Genomic DNA, 24,977 nt, shown 5'->3' with positions numbered 1-24,977 from the left:
CATTTCGCAACTGCACCTCATTAAACACAGACATCACGAGGTGTGGGGTGTCCCAGACAGCCCCTCTTCTGTCTGTCCCAGAGGTCAGAGTTTGAAATCTGCCTACATCCCCATTTTTCCAGGCCTCCATGGCTGTCTCTTCCCAGTGTGCAGGACCCCAAAACTCAGAGACATATAACAGGGACGTCTTCAAACAGCAGCAGTGTGCCTGACTGGAGAGAGGCAGTCCCTGGGGAAGGAGGGAGGGCAGGAGGGAGGAAGAACCCATGCTGAGAAGATATGAGGGTGTGAGGACTAAACTCATAGATGGTTAAGGAGGGTTCAGGCTGCACTAAAGATGGTTAGGATGCAAACACCCAAAGAGTGGGCGGTGTCTGCGGTGTTGGGTTGCAACTGGAGACGATGGTTGGGCTAACCTTCACACCAGAGACCAGCTCTAGAGTGAGCCTGTCAGAATCAGAGACACTGTTGGGGTAACAATTACGGTCAGAAATGTCGGCTCGGGGGTGGAAGGTAGTCTGGAGGGTCAGGTAGTGAGATGGGGGCAGGAAGAGATGGTCAGGCCATGTGCAGGTACTTCTTTAAAATTGAAAAGCTTGAGCCCTGGCCAGTGTGGCTCAGCTGGTTGGAGCATTGTCCCGCAAACTGAAAGGTTCTATCCCCGTCAGGGCCCATGCCTGGGTTGCAGATGCAGTCTCTGGTCAGGGTACGTATGAGGCAACTGATTGATGTTTTTCTCTCACATCAGTGTTTCTCTCCCTCTCTCTCTAAAATCAATAAGCATGTCTTCAGATAAGGATTCAAAAAAATTTTTAAATCTTGATATCTCTCAGAAGTAGCTCAGAAGTAGCTGTCTCACTTTCCATTGCCAGGGACAAAATGTGTCTCGGGTCCCTGGTGTCACTGAGCCCACATGGGGTAGACAGAAGGACAAAGGGTGCCAGACTGGGACATGTTTCTAAACCAGACATGGGAAAGGGACAGGCTGTGGAGGCCCTTTAGAACCAGCAGAGAGGGGACCTGCCGTGGGAGTCTTGCTTCCTCTCCCTTCCGCAGCTCAGGAAGGCTTGTCCCAGGGCCAGCGCCCCCAGAAAAGCACATTCCCTTCTAAGGAGTCTGGAGCCAGCCATGGCACTGCTTCCCCAACACTCCCCGACGGGGCTCTCTTGACCCAGCCAGAGACTACCGCCAAAGGGCCCCCTGCCTGTGTTACCGCAGACACAGCCGGAAGTCCTCCTCTGCTACTTTACACAGCTCTCCCGTCCGGAATCTGCTCCTCAGCCATTCTGGCAACATTTTCTCAAACTCCAAGATCGTCCTGGCTCTCTGGGGACAGAAAACAACCTAAGCACGTTGCTGAGTAGCCAGCCCAGGAGCACAGCGGCTTGTGAGTGTGCATACCACTGCACGTGCACACACATGCACACACAAAGTGAACACACACAAGGCACATGTGTGCAGGGGTATGCACACATACACACGTGTGCACTGCACACACCACCAAACAGCCCACTCTGTCCTCCCTGGAAGCTTCATGCATAGATCCTGAGGGTTCAGTTAATCTACAGAATTCAAAAATGAAAAGCCAGAAGTTTGGGAAAGCTCAAATTACTTTAAACATGGCATAAACAATGTTTCTGAAGGTCCAGGCACTTCCTAACTGAAAATGTTAAGATCCTGGGTCCCACAGTGAGGAGCGTTCAGACCTCACGTAGTCCCACATCCATCCCAGGCTTGGAATCCCCTCAGCAGTTTGCCTGGAGGTAGTTTTTCCAGTCTCTCCTAAATATTATCAATAAGCCAATTAGGAAGGGCCTAATAACTAGAAACTTCCTTGTGCCAAATCAATACTTGTTTCCTTGCAGTTGCCCTATGTATCTCAGTTCTGCCTTCTGGGGTCATAGAAGGAAGCCATTCCCTCTCACAAGTAGCTCTTCAGGTATCTGAAGGGGTAACACCTTCTTTGAGCCTAGTTTCAACACCATTTCTTACGAGGCGTTGTTTCCAGTCCTCTCCCAAGCTTGGTTGTTACTGTGGTGGTATCCTCAGCTTGTAAGGCCCACAGTATGTGGGGAGTATCAAGGCCAGGGTGACAGAGAGCAGAATTGTCATCTCCATTGTGCTATACCCTATACTCCTCTTAATGTAAACTCAGGTCACACTTCAGCATCCACATAGCACACACTGACTCTGAGCAGAGCACCCCCGTAAGCCTGAGTTCCTCTCATGTATGCTGTTGACCCTACACTCAAGGAACCTAGATGAATGCTTCCTCAAACCCGGCCAAGCACAGGGAGCATATGCAGATTCCCGGGCCCCCCAGATCCATCAGCACTGACGGGTGCCAATAGTGTGTGGGGAACAGAGTCCCAGTGAAGGCTCCCACCCCAGCGTCTGCACCAGGCTCACCTGTAGGCGCCAGATGCGCTCGCTCTCCTTGGAGACGTTCTCCACAGTCTCTCCCATGAGGGCGATGAGCATGTTGAGGAGGAGGACGAAGGTGAGGATGACGTAGGTGATGAGCAGGAACAGAAAGAGGATGGGGTACTTGGAGTTCTGCTGGATGTTCAGGTCGCCCAGGCCTATGGTGAGTTTGAAGAGTTCCAGCACAGCGTCGCTGAAGCTGCCGTAGGAGGTGCAGTCCTTTTTGTCACCGGGACACTTCTCAATCAGTGAGGCGAGGGCTGGGAGGATATAACAGGGTGCTCTCCTCAGCCTCTCTGCCTGGTTAATTACCCAGCAAGCGTGTGCATAATTGCACGTTCACACACACCCACACGCACACTGCAGGCCTGCCTCCTGCCCCCTTTCTCTGGCCATTGAAATTCCATATTCAGCCCGAGTTCTTCCAGAAGCCTCGTCAGGCTGATTTTCTATAGAAAGCCCTTAATGCCTAACAAAGCCCATACTCTTCTGTCCTTCCTTTACCCCACCATCCGGCCCTTGATCACTCATGGCCTTGCAGAGTTGCTAATTACAATCTATGTGTGTCTCTGGCTTCCCAACCAGCATTTGGGCTCCCAACTTCTGGTAGCCTACGTCACCTCCTGCAAGATTGTGATGTCCTGAGTGTCTTCCTAATGCTCTGTGGTGAGATCCCCTGGCCTAGGCCAAAAGCCCTTTCTTCTTTCTAACACACTACAGCAGTGGCTCATTGCTGGATGGATGGATGAATGGGCAGATGGATGGATGGGTGGTCAAATTAATGACTGAGTAAATAGATGGACAAATAAACAAACAAATGAAGGATCAAATAAATATGCAAATCATGACACAGAAAAGGTGTCAGGCAGATGGAAATGAATGCCTCACTTCAAAGGCCAATGATCACTGCAGAGAAAATACAACCATCTCTCCCCATGCAGAGGTTAGAGATAAATCAGGCTTTAAGAGGGGGCTCCCTGGCCTGGTCCCCAGCAGACCAGAGGATCTCACAGGCCTAGCAGGAGCGAACTGCAGGAGTGACATCATATGCAGGGCCAAAGGAGACTACCTCAATGCACTGCTTTACTCCTATTTTTCAAACATTGTCAATCAAATTTCTGTAAACTTCAGTTTCCCCATGTAACATGGGGACAAAAACACCTGCCGAGCCTATCTCAGGTTGCTAGGGTCACAGATAGATGTGAAAGTGGGAGGCGTGTCCCACAGTCGGGATGGGTAGGAGTGACAGGCCTGGTTCGAATCCTGGAGTCTAAGCCTCAGTTACCTACGATCAGGGATGATGATTCCCCCTTGACTGAGAGGTCGAGAGAAGTAAAAAGTCAGTGCTTGGAAAAGGCAAAGCTCAGCACGGGCTCTGCTGGTAGCTGATATAATTGTTGCTGAGGCTGCTACATGCTTCATCCTCTTGACATCAGTATAAAGTGCTTTACCAAGGTGGGAGTTAGTATTATTTACAATACTACCTACCTACTCCGAACCCAAGTAAGAACACGATATACACAAACAAGAACTTCAGAACATCATGCAAAATGACCTACAAAGGAAGAAATTAAATTCAAGGGTAAGGTCTAAGCACATAGTCACTGCACACCGATCTCACTGCTTCCCGGGCCCCACCCCCAGGCTCTGACTGTAACCGTGGCTTCCTGCAGGCCATTCCCCGTCCCCTCAGCCCCATTTGCCAATGCTCTGAAATGCAGCTCTGGACCCCACCTTCTCCAAGAGGCCTTCTGTCCTTGTTCCCTCCCTTCCTCCCTCCTGGAACACAGTCTGTCTCTGCCCCCGCTGCTTCACCGTGCCCACGGACACCTTTCTTTACTGTCTCACATCTGGAACCCTCACACCTCCTAAGGGCAGTGGTGTGCCGGAGCCAGCTCCTACCAGCTCAGTGGAGCCGACTGCTACATTTTCATGAATTTTGTGAGCTGCTTGTTAAATGCAGCCATTAATAAAAATTAAATCATATACACTTACAAGTAAATAAATTATATTAAAAATAGAGACACTGAATCATCAAAACTCATCACTTCTTGGCTATTTACTACATTTTATAATGATCTATGCTCTTAAAGTTATTTATATCTATCATAGCCCTATGGTGGAAGTACTATTCATAGTGTTGCTGCGCATCTCATTCCAGCTCCACGGTCAGTGGCGTTGTGTTGGTAGCTGGAAATCAGTGAGGGTGGGAGTATTTATGCCATAGTAATTGGTAAATGCTACAAATCAGAGACTGACTCATTGTTGTGTTGATAGCCTCGATCTAGAGTGAAGACAGCAATGCAGAAAATGTTAAAGCGGATTAAACTTAAAAATGTGTCCTGTCAGTAATCGCTACACCATGAATAGCACGGTAATATTAACAAAGTTGTCTTCTATTATTTGAAAACTATTATGCAATTCAGCAAATAAGTTGGTTACATCATAGACAACCAACTGAAGTGCCAATGCACCTTCATTGTTTCACCTTCATTTTACTCCTTAAAGAAAAATATCAACCAACATTTATGTTGGAATAACACTCATTTGTCAGTTGCAACCATAGGTTAGCAGAAGATATAGGAGTTCAACAAATTATTCAGCAAGACAACTAGCTATGTGGAATTTACAGTAAAGACTATTATATGTTTTATTGTTACTTAGAAAGGAAATTGTGTGTTATGTCCTTTATATAGTAAATTTTATAATAGTCATTGATGTAGCTGTGTGTGCACATTTCCCAGAGAGCCAGTTGTTAAATACCAGCACACCACTGCCTAGTGGTGAGAACCCTCCTTCACAAAGTGAGTCCCTTCTCAACGCCCATCAAGCCCAGGCACTTGGTCTGGACACATAGAGCTGACCAAAGGCAGATGGAGACCGTGACATTCAGAAGAGCAGCGGCCTGTCCCTTGGGCAAGCCCCTTTTGCTCTCCAGACCTCTGTTTCCCTATCTGAAAAATGAACATTCTCTGAGGGCCCTGCCAGCCCCCAAACGAACCTTCTGGATCATGACGCTGTACATGCCCATGGACTGGAACCCCCGAGTGTAGTAGAGCATGTTCGCCCAGCCCAGGGCCATGGCCAGCACGAGGCAGGCGAGGTACTCTTTGTAGGCAAACAAGTACAAGAAGACAGACAGTATCACAAGCACAGCTTGGACAAAACTGTTCAGGAGACACAGGAGACAAGGGCCTTACTTACTTCTCAGCATCAGGGCAGACAGTCACACCCCAACCACCCTTTAAACCCTACACCACTGCCCTGGTAGCCAGTGCTGAAGTGGATAAGGCTGCCCCAGACCTGTTAGACTGTGTCTAAAACCCAGACCACATCGCCAGATGCAGGTCGGGGCAAGCAGTGGGCTGGTTGCAGCTGGCCTTTTTTTTTTTTTTAATGTTTAGAGAGGAGAGACAAAGACAGAGACATCAGTGCGAGAGAGAAGTATAGATCGGTTGCATCCCATATGCACCCTGACCAGGGATCAAACCTGCAACCTAGGTATGTGTCCTGACCAGGAATTGAACCCCCAGACTTTTGGTGTACGGGACAATGCTCCAATCAACTAAGCCACACTGGCCAGGGCAACAGCCGACTTATTTAAAACTCAGATCCCCAGGGCCCTGGGAGATTCTGGTTCAGAAGATCTGGAGAGCAGCCCAGGAGGCTGCACATTTTTAAAAACACCCACATGATTTCTGATTCCCACATAGATTTCAGAACCACTGGAGTAGAGGATGCAATTAATGATGGCATTTTTAACCCAAATGATAAAAGCAGACAATATTTATACATATAAGCCAATCATAACAAAAATCTCTCAAATCTACTTGTTTTACCTTTAAAAAAAGTATAATACATGCCAAGCGAAATAAGTGTCACAAAAAGACAAACACCATAAGGTTTCACTTATATGATTCCCTTAGAGTGGTCAAATGCACAGAGTCAGAAAGTAGAATGGTGGTCACCAAGGCCTGGGGGAGGGGACTAGGGAGCTGTTGTTTAGTGGGTACAGTTTCAGTTTTGCCAGAAAAAGAAACCAAGAGCCTGGCTGCACAGCGACATGAACGTACTGAATGGTACTGAACTGCACACTTAGAAATGGTTAAGATAGTAATGTTAACGTTATGTGTATTTTTCCACAACTTAAAACTTTTTAAGTACAATATATGCCGAATATACAAGCTCAAAATCTACTCTTACACAGTGTGTGTGTACACCATCAGTTATGTGGACATCTACATAAAGCCCGCTCTTGCTATAACATCAGGCTGTCTCCACCATTATAAAACATGTAACTAGTTAAAGTTAGGACAAAGGCAACCTAGTTTCTCTCGTGCAGTGACAAGCAAATATTTGGCTGATCAGTGCATTTGGGACTGAAGTGAAGAAGTGTGTCTACGCCTGTCTCTACAGTAACAAAACAGCTCAGAAGCAGAAAAGCAGGACAATGCATTGGTGCCTTTTGTCTGCAGCAAAGCTGATGGCTGTATACGTGGGTTTTTCTCTGGAATCACCATACTGTCTCAAAGGTTCTCACGTGACTTGCATCATGGGGCTGCTGCACCTGGCCACAGGGATAAAGAGCTCAGTTCATGCCTCTGAAAGGCAGGTACATACTTAATAAAACACCTAGGTAATGGAAAACATCAGGCCAAGATTCAAAGTCCTATAGACTCTGCCTCACAAACACTCAGAACAGGGACTTCAGGGGAGTCCACAAGCTACGACATCAACATTCTTCAACCCCTGCTGCAGATTCAGTTAGCCTCTGCTCATTTATACAAAGGTCACGTAAGCCTGTGGTGTCAACTGCACATGACCTCATTCAGGCAGGGCTGAGCTGGGCTCTGTGGCGGGAGCCAAGCCTGCACTAGCGTGGGGAGACGATGACAGAGAGGCTGGGACTGGCTTTGCCACTGAAGTTCCAAGTGACTTGTGAGTGACTCACTTCCCTGCTCTCGGCCTCAGTTTTCATGCCTGCAGATGAGATTCAGGGATTTCTCAAGTACTTTCCAGCTCTGATCTGCCAGCGTCCAAGGTGGCAACTTCTAGACCCCATGCAACTTGGGTTGGAACTCTTTGTAGAAAAGTAAACAGTACTGCTAAGCTTCTTCATGCCTACTCTGTGCTGCCTGCCACCTGGGGCTCCGTGGCAGGGCGGAGTCAGCCATCACTGCAGCCCGATGGAGGGTCCTGCCCTAGGGTTTGCTGGACCTCTCTATGGCCATCTATGTGCCTCTCTTACCAGAAGTGAAAGAGGAGGTTGCTGGCCACGTGAGTATGGCAGAATGCCTGGGACTCTGGGGCATGGTGACACAGTAGGATGGCTGTCCCAAAGGGACACAGCAACCACCATATACAGGACTTTAGCCTTGCCTGTGAGATGGTGACAAAGGGAACAGACCTACTTACAATACAAAGTGAAACCAGGCATCTGAGAGGATGGACTGCAGATCCGAGGGTCTCAGCAGAAAGATGGCAATGCCCTGAGGCCAGAAAGGAAAGAAAAGCTTCAGTCTCTTCTTGCCTTCAACAGAGGCTCTAAGGAAGGAGGTCTTTCCCCAGGACAGAGACTCAGTGTGTGAAGGCGCAGCCAGAGCCCCAGCGAGGGCCACAGAGGGGACTGTGCCTGGAGAGCAGAGGCCATCCCAGGGTGCCAGTGCATGCTCCCCTAGACCTCTGTGTGTCTGTCACCCTCCTCCTCACCCCAGAACCTATAAAACAGCGCAGCCATGAAGCTCCCTGCCAGCCCCTAATACAGGGGTGGGGGAAAATAGATCAATAATAATATTATTATTATAATTAATAAATAATAATACAAGAATAAACTCTGTGTTTCACGTACTCACAAATGTAAACCCACTTTGCTCACCCCTGCATAGCCTAGCTTTCTACCTTGGGTGCCTTTGTGCTGCTCCCCACGCCCACCCTGTAGTGACCTTGTCCCCCACGTCCTCATACCCAGTCCCACCAGAGTGAGTGCAATGTCCCCGACAAAAGTCATCTCTTTTCCTGAGCACTGGTCTGAACCCAGCACAGAGACGTTTTACAGCCTATGTCAAAGTCTAGATGTTCGTGTCCCTCTGAAATCCCCTCAGAGGACAAACCCCCTCTCCCTGTCACCTCCCCCAGGGCCCCTCATTAGGTGATATTCAGAACACATCTATTGGCTCATTGGTTGGATAGATGGATGATGGATCAATCAAGTGACAGAAGGATAAACAGAGGAAAAGGTGGAAGGACAGAAGCACAGTGGGTGGGGGTGAGTGGGCATTCACTGGGAAGACTGAGTGGCTAGGTCCACGAGAGAGGGCAGATGACTCAATGGGTGGACAGAAGGGAGAGGAAGATGGGTTACTGAGTGGCTGGGGTGGGTAGATAAATGGCAGATGAATGAGAGATGGATGGAGGGGTGCAGAGATGCAGTAGGTAAGATAGGCCTGCTTATTTATTCATTCCTATTTTGTCACTAAGGAATCTATGGTTTAGAACAGAAATGGCTCCCCAAGGCCCCAACAGTAATGGCAGAGCAGGGTGGGATTGAAACCAAGCCTGCTGTCACCTGCCTGTATTGTTACCTGGAAGGGTTCGGTGGCCCACTCACCTCTTTCACAGCAATGCACATGGCCCAGATGAGCACGAACATCCTTCCTAAGAGCTGCAGCCACCCCATGTTGTGTGTCAGGGCCAGGGGGTGTGGGAGGGCCTGGGAAGAAGGGGAGGGAATGAATGCTGTGGGGTGGGGCATGATGAGGGCAGGGGTAGTGCCAGCTCTGGAGGGACTGTGCATGTACACACGCCAAGCCCTTAGGCCAGGCCAGAAGTCAGCAGGAAGCCCAATGTCTGTGCGGGGCTAGAGAAGGAATGGCAGCTCCCTGCCCCTGCCTTCCCCACCCACACCGGGAACCCAGATCTCCACAGTGAGGAACAGGCTGACAGCACTCACACTTCATGCCACTTGTCTTTACAAGAACCTGTCCATATTCAAACACTCACAGGGCCTCATCACAGTTCAATAAAGCTGAAACTCTGTAAAGCCCGGAGTAATGGATGGAAACTCAGGCTCAGTGTGGTGGGAAAGCTTGCAGAAGCAACCTCCCCCTCCCTCTGTATCCTGTGGCCTTCACATCAGAAACACCCGATCAGCCCTAGATTTAGACAGAGCTTGGGCCCTGGGTCTCCTAATTCTCCCCCAATATTGGTCAGCCTGGGGCTCAGCACCTGGGGTTTAACCTAGCTAAGCACTAGAGACATACTCAGTTCCCTAGAAACCATGAAGGACAACAATTAGGAAGGCCCACAAAAATCTCTTCGCCTCTCTGAGCCTGGTTTCCCAGAGAGGCGAAGAGATTTTTGGGGCAGCTCCAAGGTCGGGCAGCTCCAAGGTCCTGCAGCTCTGACCTCCCCATCCCCCACATCAAGGGGCCCACCTACCTCCTTCTCCCGGGGTCGGTAGTAACAGATGAGAGTCAGGGTGATGTTGTAGAAGAAATAAAGGCAGAAGGACAGGAAGAACATGTACTTGGCAAACTTCTTCCATTTTATCCGCAGCAGCGTGTGCAGGGGCTCCAGGGTCAGCATCTCGTGCCGGTTCTGGGGGAAGACCACCACAGTCACCATGGACAGGAGGGGAGTGGGAAACCATTGTCAAAGGCCCTCATTTCGAAAGAAGCTCTGAGTCAGCACTGTCTCTGGCAGGTCGGGGGGAGGGGGAGACAGTCATTATGTCCGAGGGACTGGTTTGGCAGGAAATGTCAGGAGAGTAATTTCTGGCTCCTGAGGCTCCTTGCCAGTGGACCCAGGCAGCAGCCAAACACCACAGGAGCCAGGCTTCCAACAGGGGCATCTGGTGTTCAGCGGGGAGCAAGGGCTGGAAGGGAGAAGGAGGGTGATGGGGGATCTAGCTCCAACTTAGCCCCTCCTCACTGTGTAACCTTAGGAAAGCCCCTGACCCCCTCTGGTCCTTCTGTCTCCTCATCAATACAACTGATATCAATTAAATGCCCTACCCACCAGGGTGCCCTGAGGGTCCGTGAAGACCCCAGACCAGTCAGGCTCTAGGAAGCATGATTCTTGGTAAAATGTAAAAAATGAGGATCCAGTCTGCTGCCTCACTATCCCCAGAGCCAAACACTGCTCACTGCTGATCCTCTCTCTTCCCCTCCAGCTTCACTGACCCTCTGGCCTCCTCCAGGAAGGCCTCCCTGGTTGCTAGAACTATGTACTCCCTGACCCTCATCTGGGGCCAGGTTTGGGGGCAAAGGGAATTCTAAGCATGGTCACATAGAGAGAGAAGGGTGGTGGGGGAGAAACAAGATGGAGAAGATCAACACCAACCATTTCCTCCTCCACACCCACACTGCCCAGGATTCCAGGGACCATGAGACCCTCACCCAAGGACCTCTGGGAACAAGTGAACTCCACACAGGCCCTGCTCATATTGTGCCAACTCCAGCCACTAAGGTAAAGAAATGGGGGTTGTAGACATGCCCAGCTAGTGGCATGAGGTCTTCCCCATGAGCCCAGCCCCCACCCCTGCCTTTCCCCAGCCCTCTGGGAGACCCACATCAATGTTGGTATTGTAGACAATGATTTCCAGCACCGAGTTGTCTGTCGTGGTGTCCACATTGGTGAGGTCATAGAGTGAGGACGACATGGGCCCATACGCCCAGTCAGTGAACTTCCTGGACAGGCTCCGGAGGGGCTTCTCCTTGATCTCACGACCGAGGATGTACTTCAGGATCTGGGGACAGGGAGAGGAACAGTGGTCGGCCACAGAATGGAATGTGGGGCCAAGAGCACCAGGAAGATGCTCCCATCAAGGACAGACTGGATCCCACGGTTGCCGTGACCCCTGGGCCTGGTTTTCTCTGTGGAACAGGCGAGACTGAGAATACCAGAGACAAAGGTGCAAAGGCCCTTTGTACATGGGGAAAGCTATACAATCGGCTCTTAAGACCCAGTTCAGTGAAGAATCTGGAAACTGACAATTATGAGACAGAATTTCTGTTTGGTCTGGATCTGAGAAGAAGCTAGAAGTTCTTCCAGCTTCCCCATTCCCCTCCTCAATCAAGTCTCTCCAGCCAGATGAGGCCCACTGCCCTGGCCAGACACAGGGTGATGCAAGATACCAGCCTTGCAGAGAGACTGGAGGACCCACTGTAACACTGCTGCATATTAGGTCACTAGGGATCATTAACAAATCACACGCCACTGTGTAAATCCATCCAAATCTCTGGTGGGGGGCCCAGGCATATCTTGTAAGCTTCTGGGTGGCTCCAAAGGGCAGGCCAGATGGATAGCCACAGCTCTCCAGCTCACTACTCCCCAAAAGCTGAGCTCTGAGGTACCCTAGCACCCTGGGGGCCATGGCTTCTTGGGGCACCAACCCAAGGCCCAGGAGGAGGGGCGGTGTCAGAGCCCTGATCTCATGTGACTCAATGGGGTTCCTGTCTCATCTCAGGCAGAGTGCTCCCAGGGTAAGGACAGGTGTCCCCAAAGACAGAGTCTGTGTCTTAAGCATTGGAGAGATGGAAGGGGGAAGGTGGGGAAGGGAAGAGGAAGGACACAATTCCTCCTTTGTCAAAGCTGGTCTCCATTTCTCCTCCCCCAACAAGAGAATGAGAAGGTCCCCTGTGGGCCCCAGCCCTCACCATTGGACCAAGACCCAAGACACTCAGGGCACCCACTCCCCACCCATCACTTTGATCTCAGAGCAAGCATGGCTCCACCACCAAGAGATGGGAGCCCACCCCAGCTCGAGTCTCCACCAAAACTCCTGGTTAAGCTGCTTGTGGTCACAAAAGGCCATAACCAGCCCCATGCTCTGCTGGGGTCTTGGCTCAGAGTTTCAGCCTGATGGACAAGCTGGGGTTTCTCCAGAGCTGGGGAATAGCAGCCCACTGGCTCTGGACCCAGAGCAACCATTTTGGGACTCCTGTCCTCCTGAGAAGCTGAAGGCCCCAAGCCCCACAGCCTCCTGCCACAAAAGAATCCTCAGCCACAAGGCATTTGAAATATTGTGTCAACTATAGTTTTAAGGCTCCCCAACCCTGGCCCCAGAGGAAGGGGTGCCAGGGCAGAAGATAGAAACATGGAGTATCAGGGACCAAAACCCAGAGGGTGGGCCCTTATACTGCACCTCCGTAGCTCTCTGTAGTCACTGACAGCCAACCCACCTCCAGCCACAACCGAGCCTTTTCCTGGCTGAGATGTGACCTGTGGGGCCCCAGGGCTGGCAGATGGTAAAACACCTGCTGCCCTCCCACCTGCCCCCAAACCTCACCTCGGCCTTGCCCAGCTTGGCAGCCAGCTGCAGCGGGGTGAGGCCGTCGTTGTTGCGCATGGTCTCCAGCTCCCAGTTGCCACTCCTGAGCAAGATCATGTCATACATGTGCATGACAAAGTCATTCTGGGTCTTGAAGTCTTCGGCCACTGTCACCAGCGCATGTAGGATGTTGTTGCCCCGTGAGTCCTGTGAGGTGATGTCCGTCTGCTCATTCTCCATAAGCAGCTGCACAATCTCGGGCTGGTTGGTACATGCTGCCAGGGCCAGGGGTGTCTCGCCTGAGAGAGGTTAGCAGTAGGGCTCAGTTCTCCCATGGACCAGAGCCATGTTCTGCAAGTTCCAGGACTGAAGCCCATGCCCTGGCCATCTCAGTAGGATGGACCCCTGAGGCTGTCAGTCCCTCTCCCCAGCTCCCTTTTTATGGGAAGAAACTGAAGCTAGATTATTGCAATAATCCTATTTCTTAAACACACCAGGCATTTTCCTACCCCAGAGCCTTTGTGCAGGCTGTCCCCTCTACCTGGAGTGCTGTTTCTCAGATACCTGCATCACTCACTCCCTCGCCTCCTTCAAGTCTTTGTACAAACGTCACCTGTTCAATGAGTCACCCTAACTGCCCTATTTAGAACTGAAATCCACCTTTTTCTTGCCCTAGAACTCTGTTTCCACTCCTCATGCTTTATTTTCCCCCCAGTGGTATTTATCACTTTCTAACGTATGACTTAGTGTAATTTATTGTGTTTATTATTGATGTTCTCTTTCCCGTATAGAATAGAAGTTCCGTGAGGGCAGGGACCCTTGTTTTGTTCACTAACATAGTTCAAACACCTAGAACACCACCTGGTGTATATAGTAAGTGCTCAGTAAATATTTAAGAAGAATGAAGGCAAGTGAGTCACACCTGGTCACACAGCAAAGCTGAGGCAGAACCAGGACCGGACGGCAGGTCCACAGGTTAGCTCCCACTGCAATCTGTCCCCTTGCTTCATCCCACCCAGTGAGTGCTTCCCAGTGCCGGCTCCAAACAGGTCTGGCGTTGGGCAGTGGGCTGGACAAGACCCTGTCCTCAAGGCGGCCCAGACCCACCTAGTCCTGCTGCTTCAGAAACTGCCCAGAAGAAATAACAGGTCAGGGGACAACAGCCCCTCGGGGCTGGAGTGGGGTGGGAAGCAGGGTGGACCACGAACTTTTTGCTGTGATAGGGCTGTCTGCTTCCTGTCCTGGTCACGGGGTCTTGCATTTATGGAAATGAAAGGAACTTTAAATTAAAATGGGTGAATTTTCTGTATCTAAATTACACATTTAAAAAAATATTCTTGCCCTGAAACATCCTAGACCCAACTGCTTTTGGACTTCTTAGCCTGTTGGTAAGGGAATTTTCATAGTCACTTCTGACTCCCTGTTTGCAGTCCTGAGAGGCACTGAGCACAGAGGCCAAAGGCCAGAGCTGGCGGCAGGGACACTTACATCAGCTGCCTACTACACAGAGGCGAGTCATTTCCTTGCTCAGAACCCGTCGCTTCGCCTGTAAACTAGGGCCATCTCCTCATTCTGCCTCCCTGGTCTCCGCTCCTCTTAGATCACCTGTGTCCCCTCTTAGATTTCCAGGTGACACCCGGGGACAGCAGGCTCCCCACCTCCCCAGCCCCTCCCTCTCTGGTCCAATTAAAACGGACCTGTCCCGCCCCCACCCTGGTCCAGGTTCTGCTCTCCAGGACAAGTCTGGGCGGCAGAAGTTCGCATTGGGCTCTCCAGCCCCCAGCCCCCTATCGTCTCGAGGCAAAGGCTGCCGAGCAGGGCGGGGCGGGCCCCGGCGGGCCCTCCCCTCCCTCCGCCCTCCTCCCGGACCCCAACCCTTGCCCCTGCCGGACGGGCGGCACCCACCGAAATAGAAGCCTTCGTGCTGGTACTTGGGGTTGAAGAAGACCCCCTTGGCGTGGGCATTGACGTCGGCGCCGGCAGCGATGAGCAGCGCTGTGATGTCTCCCTGCCGCCGCTCGATGGCGATGTTCAGCGCTGTCTGCCCTGTGGACAGGGTGGGAGGGGTGGGGGCGCTCAGTGGCTGAGACCCCGGTGGCAAACCCTATCTGGCCTCTTTCCCTTTCTGGCCTCCCCACCCTCCACCATGGCGAAATAAGCTGCCTGTCTGGTCTTGATGTCGCCAGCTGCCAAGAGTTACAACTTCATTCTTTGCTTCAATCTTACATGAAAGCAAGGACTATTTATGGAGCGCCTACTCCGTGCTTCCCAACCTGGACCTGGGGATACAGTGCACACGGGATGCAGTTTTGATTCTTGTTCTGAAGAAGCAGAGTCTTGCTGAAAATTAAGTGCTAGCCTACAGGGAGGTGGGGGCGCTCTAGTACCAGCGCTGGGCTCTTAATCCAGGCCAGTGGGGTGATGGGCTCCCTAGAAATGGCCTCTTAAACTGCCATCAGGGAAATTTGATAAAGCTGAGTGGGGCCAGCTCAGAGCCTGATAAGCCAGGGTAAGAGGGTAGAACTTCATCCCAAGGGCCGTGGGAAGTCGCCACATGTTGAAGCAGGAAAGTGACACGTCCAAAGTTTTGGGTTTTTGTACATATGCATTTTCAGGTCAGTCTGGCTGCAAAATTGGAGGATGTTTTAAAAAGAGCCCAGACTTAGGCGGAACTGTTGCTCCAACAGAGAAAGAGGTAATAAAGCCCAAAGAACATTAAAAGAAAAAGTCCAGAAAATGGTCTGTGGGTCTTGAGGAAAAAAGGTCGTCTCAGGTGACGTCTGAGTGGCTGGCCTGGGTGCTGGGTGACTGGTGCTGGTGACTGAGGAATGGAACCAGGGACAAGCAGCAGGGAGGTAGAGGCGGAACCTTAAGCCTGTGGGTGGAGCCTTCTGAACCTCCAGAAGGAAGAGGTGGGAAGACAAAGGAGGAGGGGTGTCTCAGATTGTCCCACCAGAAGCAGCGTTTTCCAAAGAGCTACCATCTTGCAATACATAAAAATAAATTCCTGGTGTATAAAAGAACTAAGCATTCTTTAAATTGTTTAAAAAAATAATTTATTCAATTAAATCTGAAGGCCTCTGGTAAACTGCTAAAAATAAGAATATTTGAAAAGTTGTCATTGTATGCCTCTTAAGCAGTATAGGGAGGAAATATTAGCCTTTGCCAAGATGGGGAAACTGAGGCTCAGAAAGGCAAGGTGATTGCCCAAAGTAAGGGAAAGTGCTTCTCTTACAGGGAGTGCCTAGAACAGGGAAGGGAAGGTGTCAACAGATGCTGTCAGGGGGAAGAGTAGGGATAGGTGTCTGGGAAGACAGAAATAAATGGTTCCTCCCACCATGCAGAGGGCTGGGGTACCCACAGCCCCCCACCAACCCACCAGCAAAACACAGACTCATGAAAGAAGGAAAGGACAAGGGGAGACTGAGAAAGGAGAAAGGTAAGGATTTCCAGCCAGGGCAGCAAAGTCTCAACAGAGACAGTAATCTTTATTTATTCACTCATTCAAAATATATGTATTAAGGACCTCTTAGGTGAGACCCCAAGGGCGCCAGAGTCCACTGTGGGGAAAGCAAAGTCCATCCCTACCCTCAAGGAGAACATGCTGCTAGAAGAGGAGTGTGTACGTCCCTGCAATACTGAAGAAGAAAAAAGGGATAGAGCAGGGCCGAGAAGGGAGAAGAGTCAAGACAGAGAAGTCTGAGGCACTGCCTAACCTCCCTGGCCATGGGGCTAGTATCAACTCTCTCATGACAAGCTGAAAATATTATATAGCTCGTTCAGTTTCTCTCTTTACTTTGGCTACCAGGGAACTCAAAGTGTTGCTCGGCACTCAGGTGCCACAGTCTTCCCAGGGTTTCCTCTCTTCCAATTGACAGCTGTTAGTTTTTCACAACCCTTGACTTTGTGTGTGAGAGAGAAACGTTAAGGGCTGGAGCTTGACTCCCAGCTGCAAAAGGCTGAGATGCTCAGTGCCCCCGGCATGTCATTCAGACGGCACCCAGTAACCCTTGAGCCCATTCTTTTTGCCACAAGTGCCTCATAAGATCCCAATGGGATGTTTAGCAACTCCAAAAACTCCAATGAAGATCCACCTCACTGATTATTTACAACTGATTATTCCCAGCCAGGGAAACACTATCCCAGGGGGTCCCTTGCGCCTTCCCTGGACCACCTAAGAAAGAAGCCACTAAACTGAGATCCAACGGGACAGCTGATGATGATGACAATGATGATGATACTAATAGTTGCCATGCATTGGCCTTACCCAGCTCTCTAACCTCATCTCCAACCTTCTTTCCATCACTCAAATGTGCCATGTTCATTTCCATCTCAGGCTGTTCTGGATCCTTCTCAGCAGGTCAGGTCAAAAGTCACTTCTCTGACCATCTACCCTAAAGTTGTCCATCCCCACTCACTTTTGGTCACATTACCTTTTTTCATTTTGTTTTCAAAGCGTTTTTCATCTAAAATCACCTTGTTTAGAGCAGTGGCCTTCACCTGTCTTGTTCATCACTGCACCCTGGTGCCAAAAGCAATGCCTGGCAGGTGGCCGGTGCTCAAAATTATTTGTTGAATGAAGAAGGAAGAGAGGACTGCCTGCTATGTGCTGAGTGCCACTCTGTGTGCTTCGGACTTTCAGTGACAGCAACGCCTCTGCATGGCCTGGCTGTGCCCACTGTCCACACCCCCCTCCCACAGGCAGGTACCTTCATAGGCTTCCTCAGTGTACTCGGCATTGATGAACCTGTCCAGAATATCGTTTTCATCAGCAAAGGCCAGCAGGATCCGCACAATCTCCTTGGTGTGGGGGTTGATGTTCAACAAGGCCTTCATCAGGCAGGTCTTCCCTGTGTCTGAGGCTGTCAGCTTGTGCATGAGGAAGTCTGCAGGCAGGGTCACAGGGTGGAGCCTCAGGAAGGGCCCTCGGCCCTCCCAGCCCAGAGGAGAGGAGGTGGGGGTGTGGGAGCCGCCACCTCAGACTTCAAGACCTGACTGCATGCCCCTGCTGGCCTCCCTGAGCCCACACCCCCTACCCACTCTGCTCCATCTCCCCTGCGGGCTCCTCCTTCACAGAGGCCCAAGAGAGCCTTATCCGAGGACTTTCACTCTGGCTTCTTGGTTCTCTCCCTGGTAGGGGGCAACCCCATTGACCGCATTGCTTCCCAGCATCTGCTTCAGTGCTAAAGCCCCAAATCTCCAACCTGCCCCCTCCTGGTAGCCTACAAATAGAGACTTCCCTAGCCTGCTACTCCCCTTGTCCCAAGACAGCTTGGGGACGCTACCACCCATCAAGTCACTGATGGTACCGCCTGACTCCTCCCTCCCCCTCACTGCCCATGTCCTTGAATCCTGCCAATGCCGCTGCCTGAGCGCTGCTCCCCCTCCCTCAGCCCTGCTGCTGGGGCCCAACTCTGCCTGGACAGAGGCCTTCTCCAGTTTCACCCCCCATTCTCCAGGCAGTAGCTAGACCGTGACCTTTACCTGTCTGAGCCCCTCCATGGCTCCCCATTGCCCTCAAAGGTAGGTTCAAAGTCCCTAACCCAGCATTCAGGGCTCCTCACATGCCAGCCCCACAGGTTGGTGAGAGAGAAGGTGAGCAGCAGGAACCCTACAGAAGTCCCCAGCCCTGCACCTTCTGCCAGAGCCAATCACTGACCAGGCACATCCAGGCTGCGGCGCCTCTTGCAAAGCTCCTGCAGCTCCACCAGCAGCCCTACCAGCTCCTCCACGAAGCCTTCGGACACAGCTGCAAAGATGCGCTTCTTCAGCCGCTTCTTTTGTCGCCTCCGCTCTTCTTTAGCCAGGTGTGCACTGAGGCTGGAAAATTTTTCATCTCACCACACATGCACCACCCAACCACCCCTCTTCCTCTCCCCCCACCAGAGTTGCTGTGCCTACAAGACACTTCACCCCCAACATCTCCGCGATGCCTGAAACCCCCTCCATTCATGCTCCAGGCCCCTGGGATCCATGGTGCCCTACACAGTCTCCCCTTCTATTCCAAATGCAATCACATCATATCAAATGTATATTCAGATGCACAGAGTCATGAATAAGAAGGATATATGCCTAACTTAATAGTGATTACCTTGAAAGTATGGGATTAGGGAAAGGGAAATTTTGTTTTCATATTTTGTGTTATTTGAATTTTTTCATCTATTCCTCCCTGCCCCCCCCCTCCAAATAGCAACTATGCTAATGCGTTGACGTGTATCCTTTGTCTGTATGTACTCTTGCAGAATGCACATTGATGTGTGATTGTTTATATGCATGTATTTTAAATGTACATATATGGTATTTCATTAAGATCTCATTTTGCTACATACTGTAATGGATGAGTATTACTTTTATAGTTTATAAAATGTAATATTCCCCTCCCCCAGTAAATTTTCTACACATCACAGCCACGGGCCCAGACATTTGCTCCAACCCCCCAGGAGTGGCGGCTTCTTTCTTTGTTACTCAGGGGCCCAGTGCCTGTCCTTCTGGAACCAGCCTGTCCAGCACTGTGGGAGCAGGGGAAGGGCCAGGCTCACCTGGGGCTGTTGGGATTGGATGGTGTCTCTGTCACATCGTCCTGAGGAGATTGCGGCGAGTCCATGTCATCACAGTTGCCAGAGAGGCTACAGGAGAGGGAGAAGAGAGGAAAAAAGTTTAAAAATGAACAACGCTAGCATGCCACAGCCAGGCTTGGCCAAGTGGCCCAGGGCCAGTCACCACCGTCCTCTCGAGCAGAAGGCCAGCCAGGGCAGCGGGTTGTACTCACCACTGCCGGATGTTGGAATCCATAGGCTTAGAGAAGATGGGTGGGGAGGTCTTGGCGACAGTGGGGTTGGGCTCAAACCCTTCTATCTCCAGGAAGAAGTGTGCACTGGGGGGACAACCAAGAAAGACCATTAGAACTGGGGCAGAGCCTGTGTGCTTGTGTGCTCTGTGACCCTGCTGCCAAGGGTGCCAATGCACTCCTCCAGCTCCACGCTGGACTCTGTGCCCGTGTGGTCTCACCTCACCCCACAGCAGCCCTAGCAGTGGGATGGGGGGACACTGACCTCACCACCATCTCATAGGCAGGCATATGGAGGCTCTGAGGTCAAGCAACTTGCCTAAGGTCACACAGTAGGAAGGTGTTGGGGCCTGGATTCAAAGCTGGGTGACTTCTCACTAGAAATGCTGGCTAGATGAATCCAGGGGTCTCTATTGGGGTGTCTTACCACCTGAAGGGGTTCCTGTCTGCAGCTGCTTCCAGGGGCCAGGGACTCTGCAGGGATGGACAACATGGCAATGGGAGCTCATCCCTCTGTCCCCACCCCCATGGCCCCTCCTGCCTCAGGTCTGAGACAGAACCTGAGACCATGAGACCCACAGGAGCCTTTCCTGGCTCTTGAGGAAGGGTTGAAAGGCTGGAGTTACATTGGCTGCTCAGGTATAGTCCCCACCCCAACACTCAACTGCCTTCTATCATCACTCATGCTGAGGATCCTGTCAGGAAGAAAAACTCAGGGAAGCGTTTTGGACCCAAGAGGTGAGGAGCAGTGGAAGGGTGCGTGAAAGGGCTGCTCTTGCCTGGGGCTGGGAGAAGAGAGAGGAGAGTTTAGAGCCCGGAGGAAGGAGAGAGATTCACTGTCCCATAAGAGGCAAGATACACACCCAAGAGGCAACTTTCCAGACAGACATAGCCTCGGCCTGTCTTTGGACACACCCACAAATGCAAACATGCATGCTCTCCGAACCCACAACCACACACGCAGAGACACACCTTCTCGAGATGATCAGGATGGTGAGGATCAGGCTGAGGATGACCTCTGTTACAGCAACACCCCCACCCCACAGCTGTTGCAGAGTAAGTGCTGGCTCTGTGACCTGGCTCTGTCACCTGGCCTGGACTGTGGCCTCCTGCCACCTGCCTCCTTCACAGGCCCAGAAGGATCAATGCACAAGACCACAGAAGAGCTCCCAAAGTATAGTCCCAGCCATATCAAGTTCAGAAAGGAGGGCTTCAGGGGAGGAATGGCGACCCCATTCTACAAATGGGGAAACTAAGGCCCAGTATGAAGAAGCAGTCCATCCATAGTCATCCCTGAGGGTAAAAGCCAAATTAGTCAGATTACTGACTCCTAATGTCCAGGCTCTTGGCTTACACCATCATCCATGCTGCTCTGCTCTCCCCTCAGCCCTCTGAATCTGCTTTCAACCAGTCAACTCCAACAATTAGCTGCAGAGGCAGGCCACCTAACGCAGCCACCTCCTGGGGTGGGGTGGGCAGGAGGGAGACCCAGGCCGTGCCTGAGGAATCCCTCTCCTCTACTCTGGGCACAGACAAGCCTGGAAGGCTCAACGAATCCAGAAATGGGTGAAGGGGGATGGGAGGCAACATTGGCTGACATGTCAGCCCTCTTCCTGTTTCCTACGCATCAAGAGGAACCTTCTGACCTGACCTAAAGTCAGATCCTTCCTCCAAAATAGAAGACAAGGGAGGAGAAAACCCCTGACTTGGAGCCTGAGGCTTGGGTTCTAGTCTGGCTCTGCCTCTGCCTCCTGTGTAACCCTAGGTGGTCTCTTGCCATCTCTGGGCCAAGCATCCTCACCCAGACAGAAAATGATTGGGCCAGATGACCCCCAAGGCTTGGACTTTGGAGCAGGGAAGCAGTGGGATAAGCCATTTATGGACCGTAAATGGGCATCAGAGGTGATCGGTCTGATTTGCCACACCCCTGCCTCCTGCAGTGCCCCCACAAGAGCCCCCACAAGAGCCACCTCTCTGGGCTCCTCAGTAGCAAATTTACTCAAAAAATAGAGTACTTTATTCCATTTGTTGAGAGCCTGCAAGGTTCCAGGTACTGCTCTAGGAGCAGTGGTATAGAGGTGAACAAGTGGGCAAAATCTCTCCCCTCACAGAGTTACTGTTCTGGTGCATTGGTCCAAACTGGCCCCAGTGATCAGACCAGGGCATAGCACAGTGAGGCTCTAGCTTTATTCACTTTAGACCACACACTGTCCTTCAGCTATAAGTTCCTCAATGAAGAAACTGCAATTATTTCATCCTTAATTCACCAGAACTCAACACTGGTCCTCACACTCAGAAGACCTAGCAAAATGGATGAGCAGAGAGATGGATAGATAGTGAGTGAAGGGTAAATGAGTGAGAACAATGGCTGGTGGGATAGGTAGACAGATGAGTGGTGAGTGGATGGATGAGTAGATGGATAGATGATGGATGCATGAATGGATAAAGGGAAAGATGGATGGATGGATTCATACAGGGAAAAAAGGAAGGAAGGAAGGAAGGAAGGAAGGAAGGAAGGAAGGAAGGAAGGAAGGAAGGAAGGAAGGAAGGGGAGAGGGAAGGAGGGAGGAATAGAAGAGAGAAGGAAGGGAGACTGGCTGAGGAACTAGTAGTTGAGTGGATAAGTAGGTGAATAGATGGACAGACTGGTGAACTGGACCAATGAGCACACAGACAGCCACAGCCCGACACTGTAATGTTCAGAGGCTGCATCCCTCAGATGCCTCCCTCTGGGCTCTCAGTTGCCCAAAGTCCTCACCTCTCATCCCCAGCCTTGCACAGGACTCTGAGAAGGGGCCCTCTGCCTCTCTTCCACCCCTCCTTGCAGGGCCTCCTCCCAGAGTCCGCAGGGGTCATAAGAATGGCCCAGGAAACCAAATCATGAAAGCATCTAGCCACTCCAAGCCTGGAGACAGAGGGCCCAAGGGAAGGGAAGATGCATATGAAGCATCTCACAGTGAAGTGACCTCACTCATGCTGAGGGGTTGTGCTGAGCCCCAAGGTGGCTTACTCATCAACTCACCCACTCCTTCTCTTCTCGTTCACTGACTCAGCCACTTACTCAAAAAAGTACCAGTGTGCTCCGTGTAGGAAACCTGGGGGCCAGGAGGGCAGGCATAATCTTTCCAGAGGCCCTGACTTCAGAGATCTCAACCAGAGCTAACATTGTCCTAATAACTAGGTTGCCTCTTCAGAGAGACTGTAGGAGGTCAGGGGAGGAGAAGGGTCTCCCAAATGAGGACAGGGACAGGGAAGGCTCTGTGCTCTGTCAGGTGGGATTTGAAATGAACCTGTGGTTTGGAAAAAGCCCTGGAAGCAGAGAAAGCAGCGTGAAAGAAGCATCTGGAAGGAAGGTGAGGGCTGTGTCTGAGAAAGGAGGTCTTCGGTGGCGAGGAAGGAGAGTGGTGAGAGCCAGGCTGGAGAGGACCCATCAGCAGGCAAGGATCTAACTCCTGGGGCAGGAAGCTGCAGGACCATGAGGGCCTGTCCTACCCTACTTGCACCTGCCACCTCTCACTCTCCATCATGAGCCGATGGCAAGTTCTTGTGACATCTGGCTCCTGATCTTTGGCATTGTTTATTCCTACCTTTGGTCCACACCAGAGGGCACCACCTGGGTGTTTGTCTACCTGGGTGTTTGTCTGGGTGTTTTGTTTGTTTTTAAAGATTTTATTTATTTTTAGAGAGAGGGGAAGGAAAAGAGAAAGAGAGGGAGAGAAACATCAATATATGGTTGACTCTTACATACCCCCTACTGGGGACCTGGCATGTGCCCTGACTGGGAATTGAACCGGCAACCCCTTGATTCACAGGCTGGTGCTCAATCCACTGAGCCACACCAGCCAAGACACCACTTGGGTGTTGTTAACTCAGGTGAACAGACAGCTCTGCACTATTTCTCCTGCATTTCTGTCTCTCTGGAGGCAAAGAAGAAAGGCAGGAGGGTGGTGTGTGGTGGCCTAGCTCAAGGGTAGCTCTGCTCTTATTCAGACAAGCTCACTCAGGAGCCTGTCTCACCTTCTTTGTCCCAAGAAATGCCCACATACTCTGAGGCTAACTCCTACACAGCCTTTATCAGCCTGTGTTTCTGTCCCTAGGTATCACCTTGCCCAGGGCCCAGTAAGATGGTCACAGTGATGGCAGCTCATGGGGATTAGTGGGAGTGCCTATGATGGTTCAGGAAAAATCTTTCTAAAAATCTCTCCCCAATCTAGACTTCTTGGTGCCTTCAATTCCACCGTGAGTGCATATTTCCCTAATGGTCAGAATTACCTTCTTTGTTTAGATATAATTTTTCTTTTTTTTGTCTTTTCTTTCTAGACCTGAGGAGTCTTATACCTAGTCCTGAGGGAAATGCCCAAACTTTTAGGACCTTGGGAAAAGTAGGCACACAAGCTCCTCAAAGAGCCCTCGGGAAGAAGAAGGGGCCTCCAATTCCCAAGAAAAGGGTCTCACACTCAGACGCTTGACTGGTTAAGGCCATAGGCAGAGCAGAGCTGGGAGCTAAGCTCATGAACAGGAATGGGCTCAAAAAACACAGCCTGACTGCTGGAAGAACCTGGGATTTTCCTGAAACTCTGACTTCAATCCTTCCCTTAGTTTCCAATCTCCCCTGGGAACATGAGAAGGGGGTGAGGGGAAGAGAGGCAGGAGTGTAGTAGTGTTTGGTGGCTTACCTCAAAAATCTTTCTGCTCTTATTCAGACAAGCTCACCCAGACCCAGACTGCCCCATGGACCTGCCTGGTCTATGAACTTTCTCTCCTGTGCTCCAGGATGGAGCTTCCCTTTGGATGTCCCTTGCATACCTCTTAGCAAACATTTCTCACCTGAACTTGGCTTATTCCTTCTGACCTTGTTCCTTCTCCTCTGACGTGCCCGTGTTGGAGAGGACACCATTGTCCCTCCAGCTCCATCCCCTGACCAGAAGAGGATGTTTTGTTCTCCATTCTCCTTCCCCTCCCATAGTTGACCCTGTGGACCCCATCATCCTAATATCTCTCTGATTGGCCCCCTTTTCTCCACCCCTAACTGCCCAAGCTCAGACCTCACCATCTGGGTTTCCCAACAGCTTCTCCTCCAATCCATCATCCACCCAGATCACCCAGAATATCCTTTCCAAAATGCAAATCTCACCATGCCCTTCGTTTCATATGAAGCCCTCTGTGGCTCCCCACTGCCCTCTGTTTTGTCCAGTCTCCTTAATTGACCACCAAACCCAGCCCCAATGGAACTCATCTCCTCGAACTCCCCCACCCACCCAGCACTTCAACCACATGGGACTTTTCACTGGTCTCTGTCCCCAGCCCCTGCCCAAGATGCCCTTCCTCCTCCTCTCCACCTGCCATCATCTACTCTAGTATCACCTCCTCTAGGAAGTATCCCGAGACTGCCCACAGGATCAGCATTACTTGCCCCCCCTTCATGTCCTAGCCTGCCTAGTTCACCCTCTCTCTGGGGCACTTCCAGTTCCCCTTGGTGCCCCCTCTCATCAACCA

General features: G+C 51.2%; 1 protein-coding gene across 1 annotated transcript in view; it reads right to left on the bottom strand.

Annotated features, from left to right (window-relative positions):
• The window catches only part of TRPV3 (transient receptor potential cation channel subfamily V member 3), a 30,097-nt gene that overhangs the window by 1,691 nt on the left and 3,429 nt on the right, over window positions 1-24,977 (bottom strand). The window contains exons 3-16 of the mRNA XM_028534519.2: window positions 19,464-19,568; window positions 19,234-19,320; window positions 18,354-18,508; window positions 17,404-17,580; window positions 14,600-14,740; window positions 12,713-12,993; window positions 10,994-11,170; window positions 9,862-10,020; window positions 9,032-9,133; window positions 7,840-7,913; window positions 5,426-5,591; window positions 3,913-3,979; window positions 2,410-2,684; window positions 1,214-1,326 (exon numbers count right to left, since the gene is read on the bottom strand). Of these exons, the coding sequence (XP_028390320.1) occupies window positions 1,214-1,326; window positions 2,410-2,684; window positions 3,913-3,979; window positions 5,426-5,591; window positions 7,840-7,913; window positions 9,032-9,133; window positions 9,862-10,020; window positions 10,994-11,170; window positions 12,713-12,993; window positions 14,600-14,740; window positions 17,404-17,580; window positions 18,354-18,508; window positions 19,234-19,320; window positions 19,464-19,568 (2,079 nt within the window). The remainder of the gene's footprint in view (window positions 1-1,213; window positions 1,327-2,409; window positions 2,685-3,912; window positions 3,980-5,425; window positions 5,592-7,839; window positions 7,914-9,031; window positions 9,134-9,861; window positions 10,021-10,993; window positions 11,171-12,712; window positions 12,994-14,599; window positions 14,741-17,403; window positions 17,581-18,353; window positions 18,509-19,233; window positions 19,321-19,463; window positions 19,569-24,977) is intronic.

Source organism: Phyllostomus discolor, chromosome 8 (assembly GCF_004126475.2).
Source record: "Phyllostomus discolor isolate MPI-MPIP mPhyDis1 chromosome 8, mPhyDis1.pri.v3, whole genome shotgun sequence".
Lineage (NCBI taxonomy): Eukaryota > Metazoa > Chordata > Mammalia > Chiroptera > Phyllostomidae > Phyllostomus > Phyllostomus discolor.
Note: the sequence above shows the minus strand (reverse complement) of the source record. Positions and strands in the feature narration are given on the sequence as shown.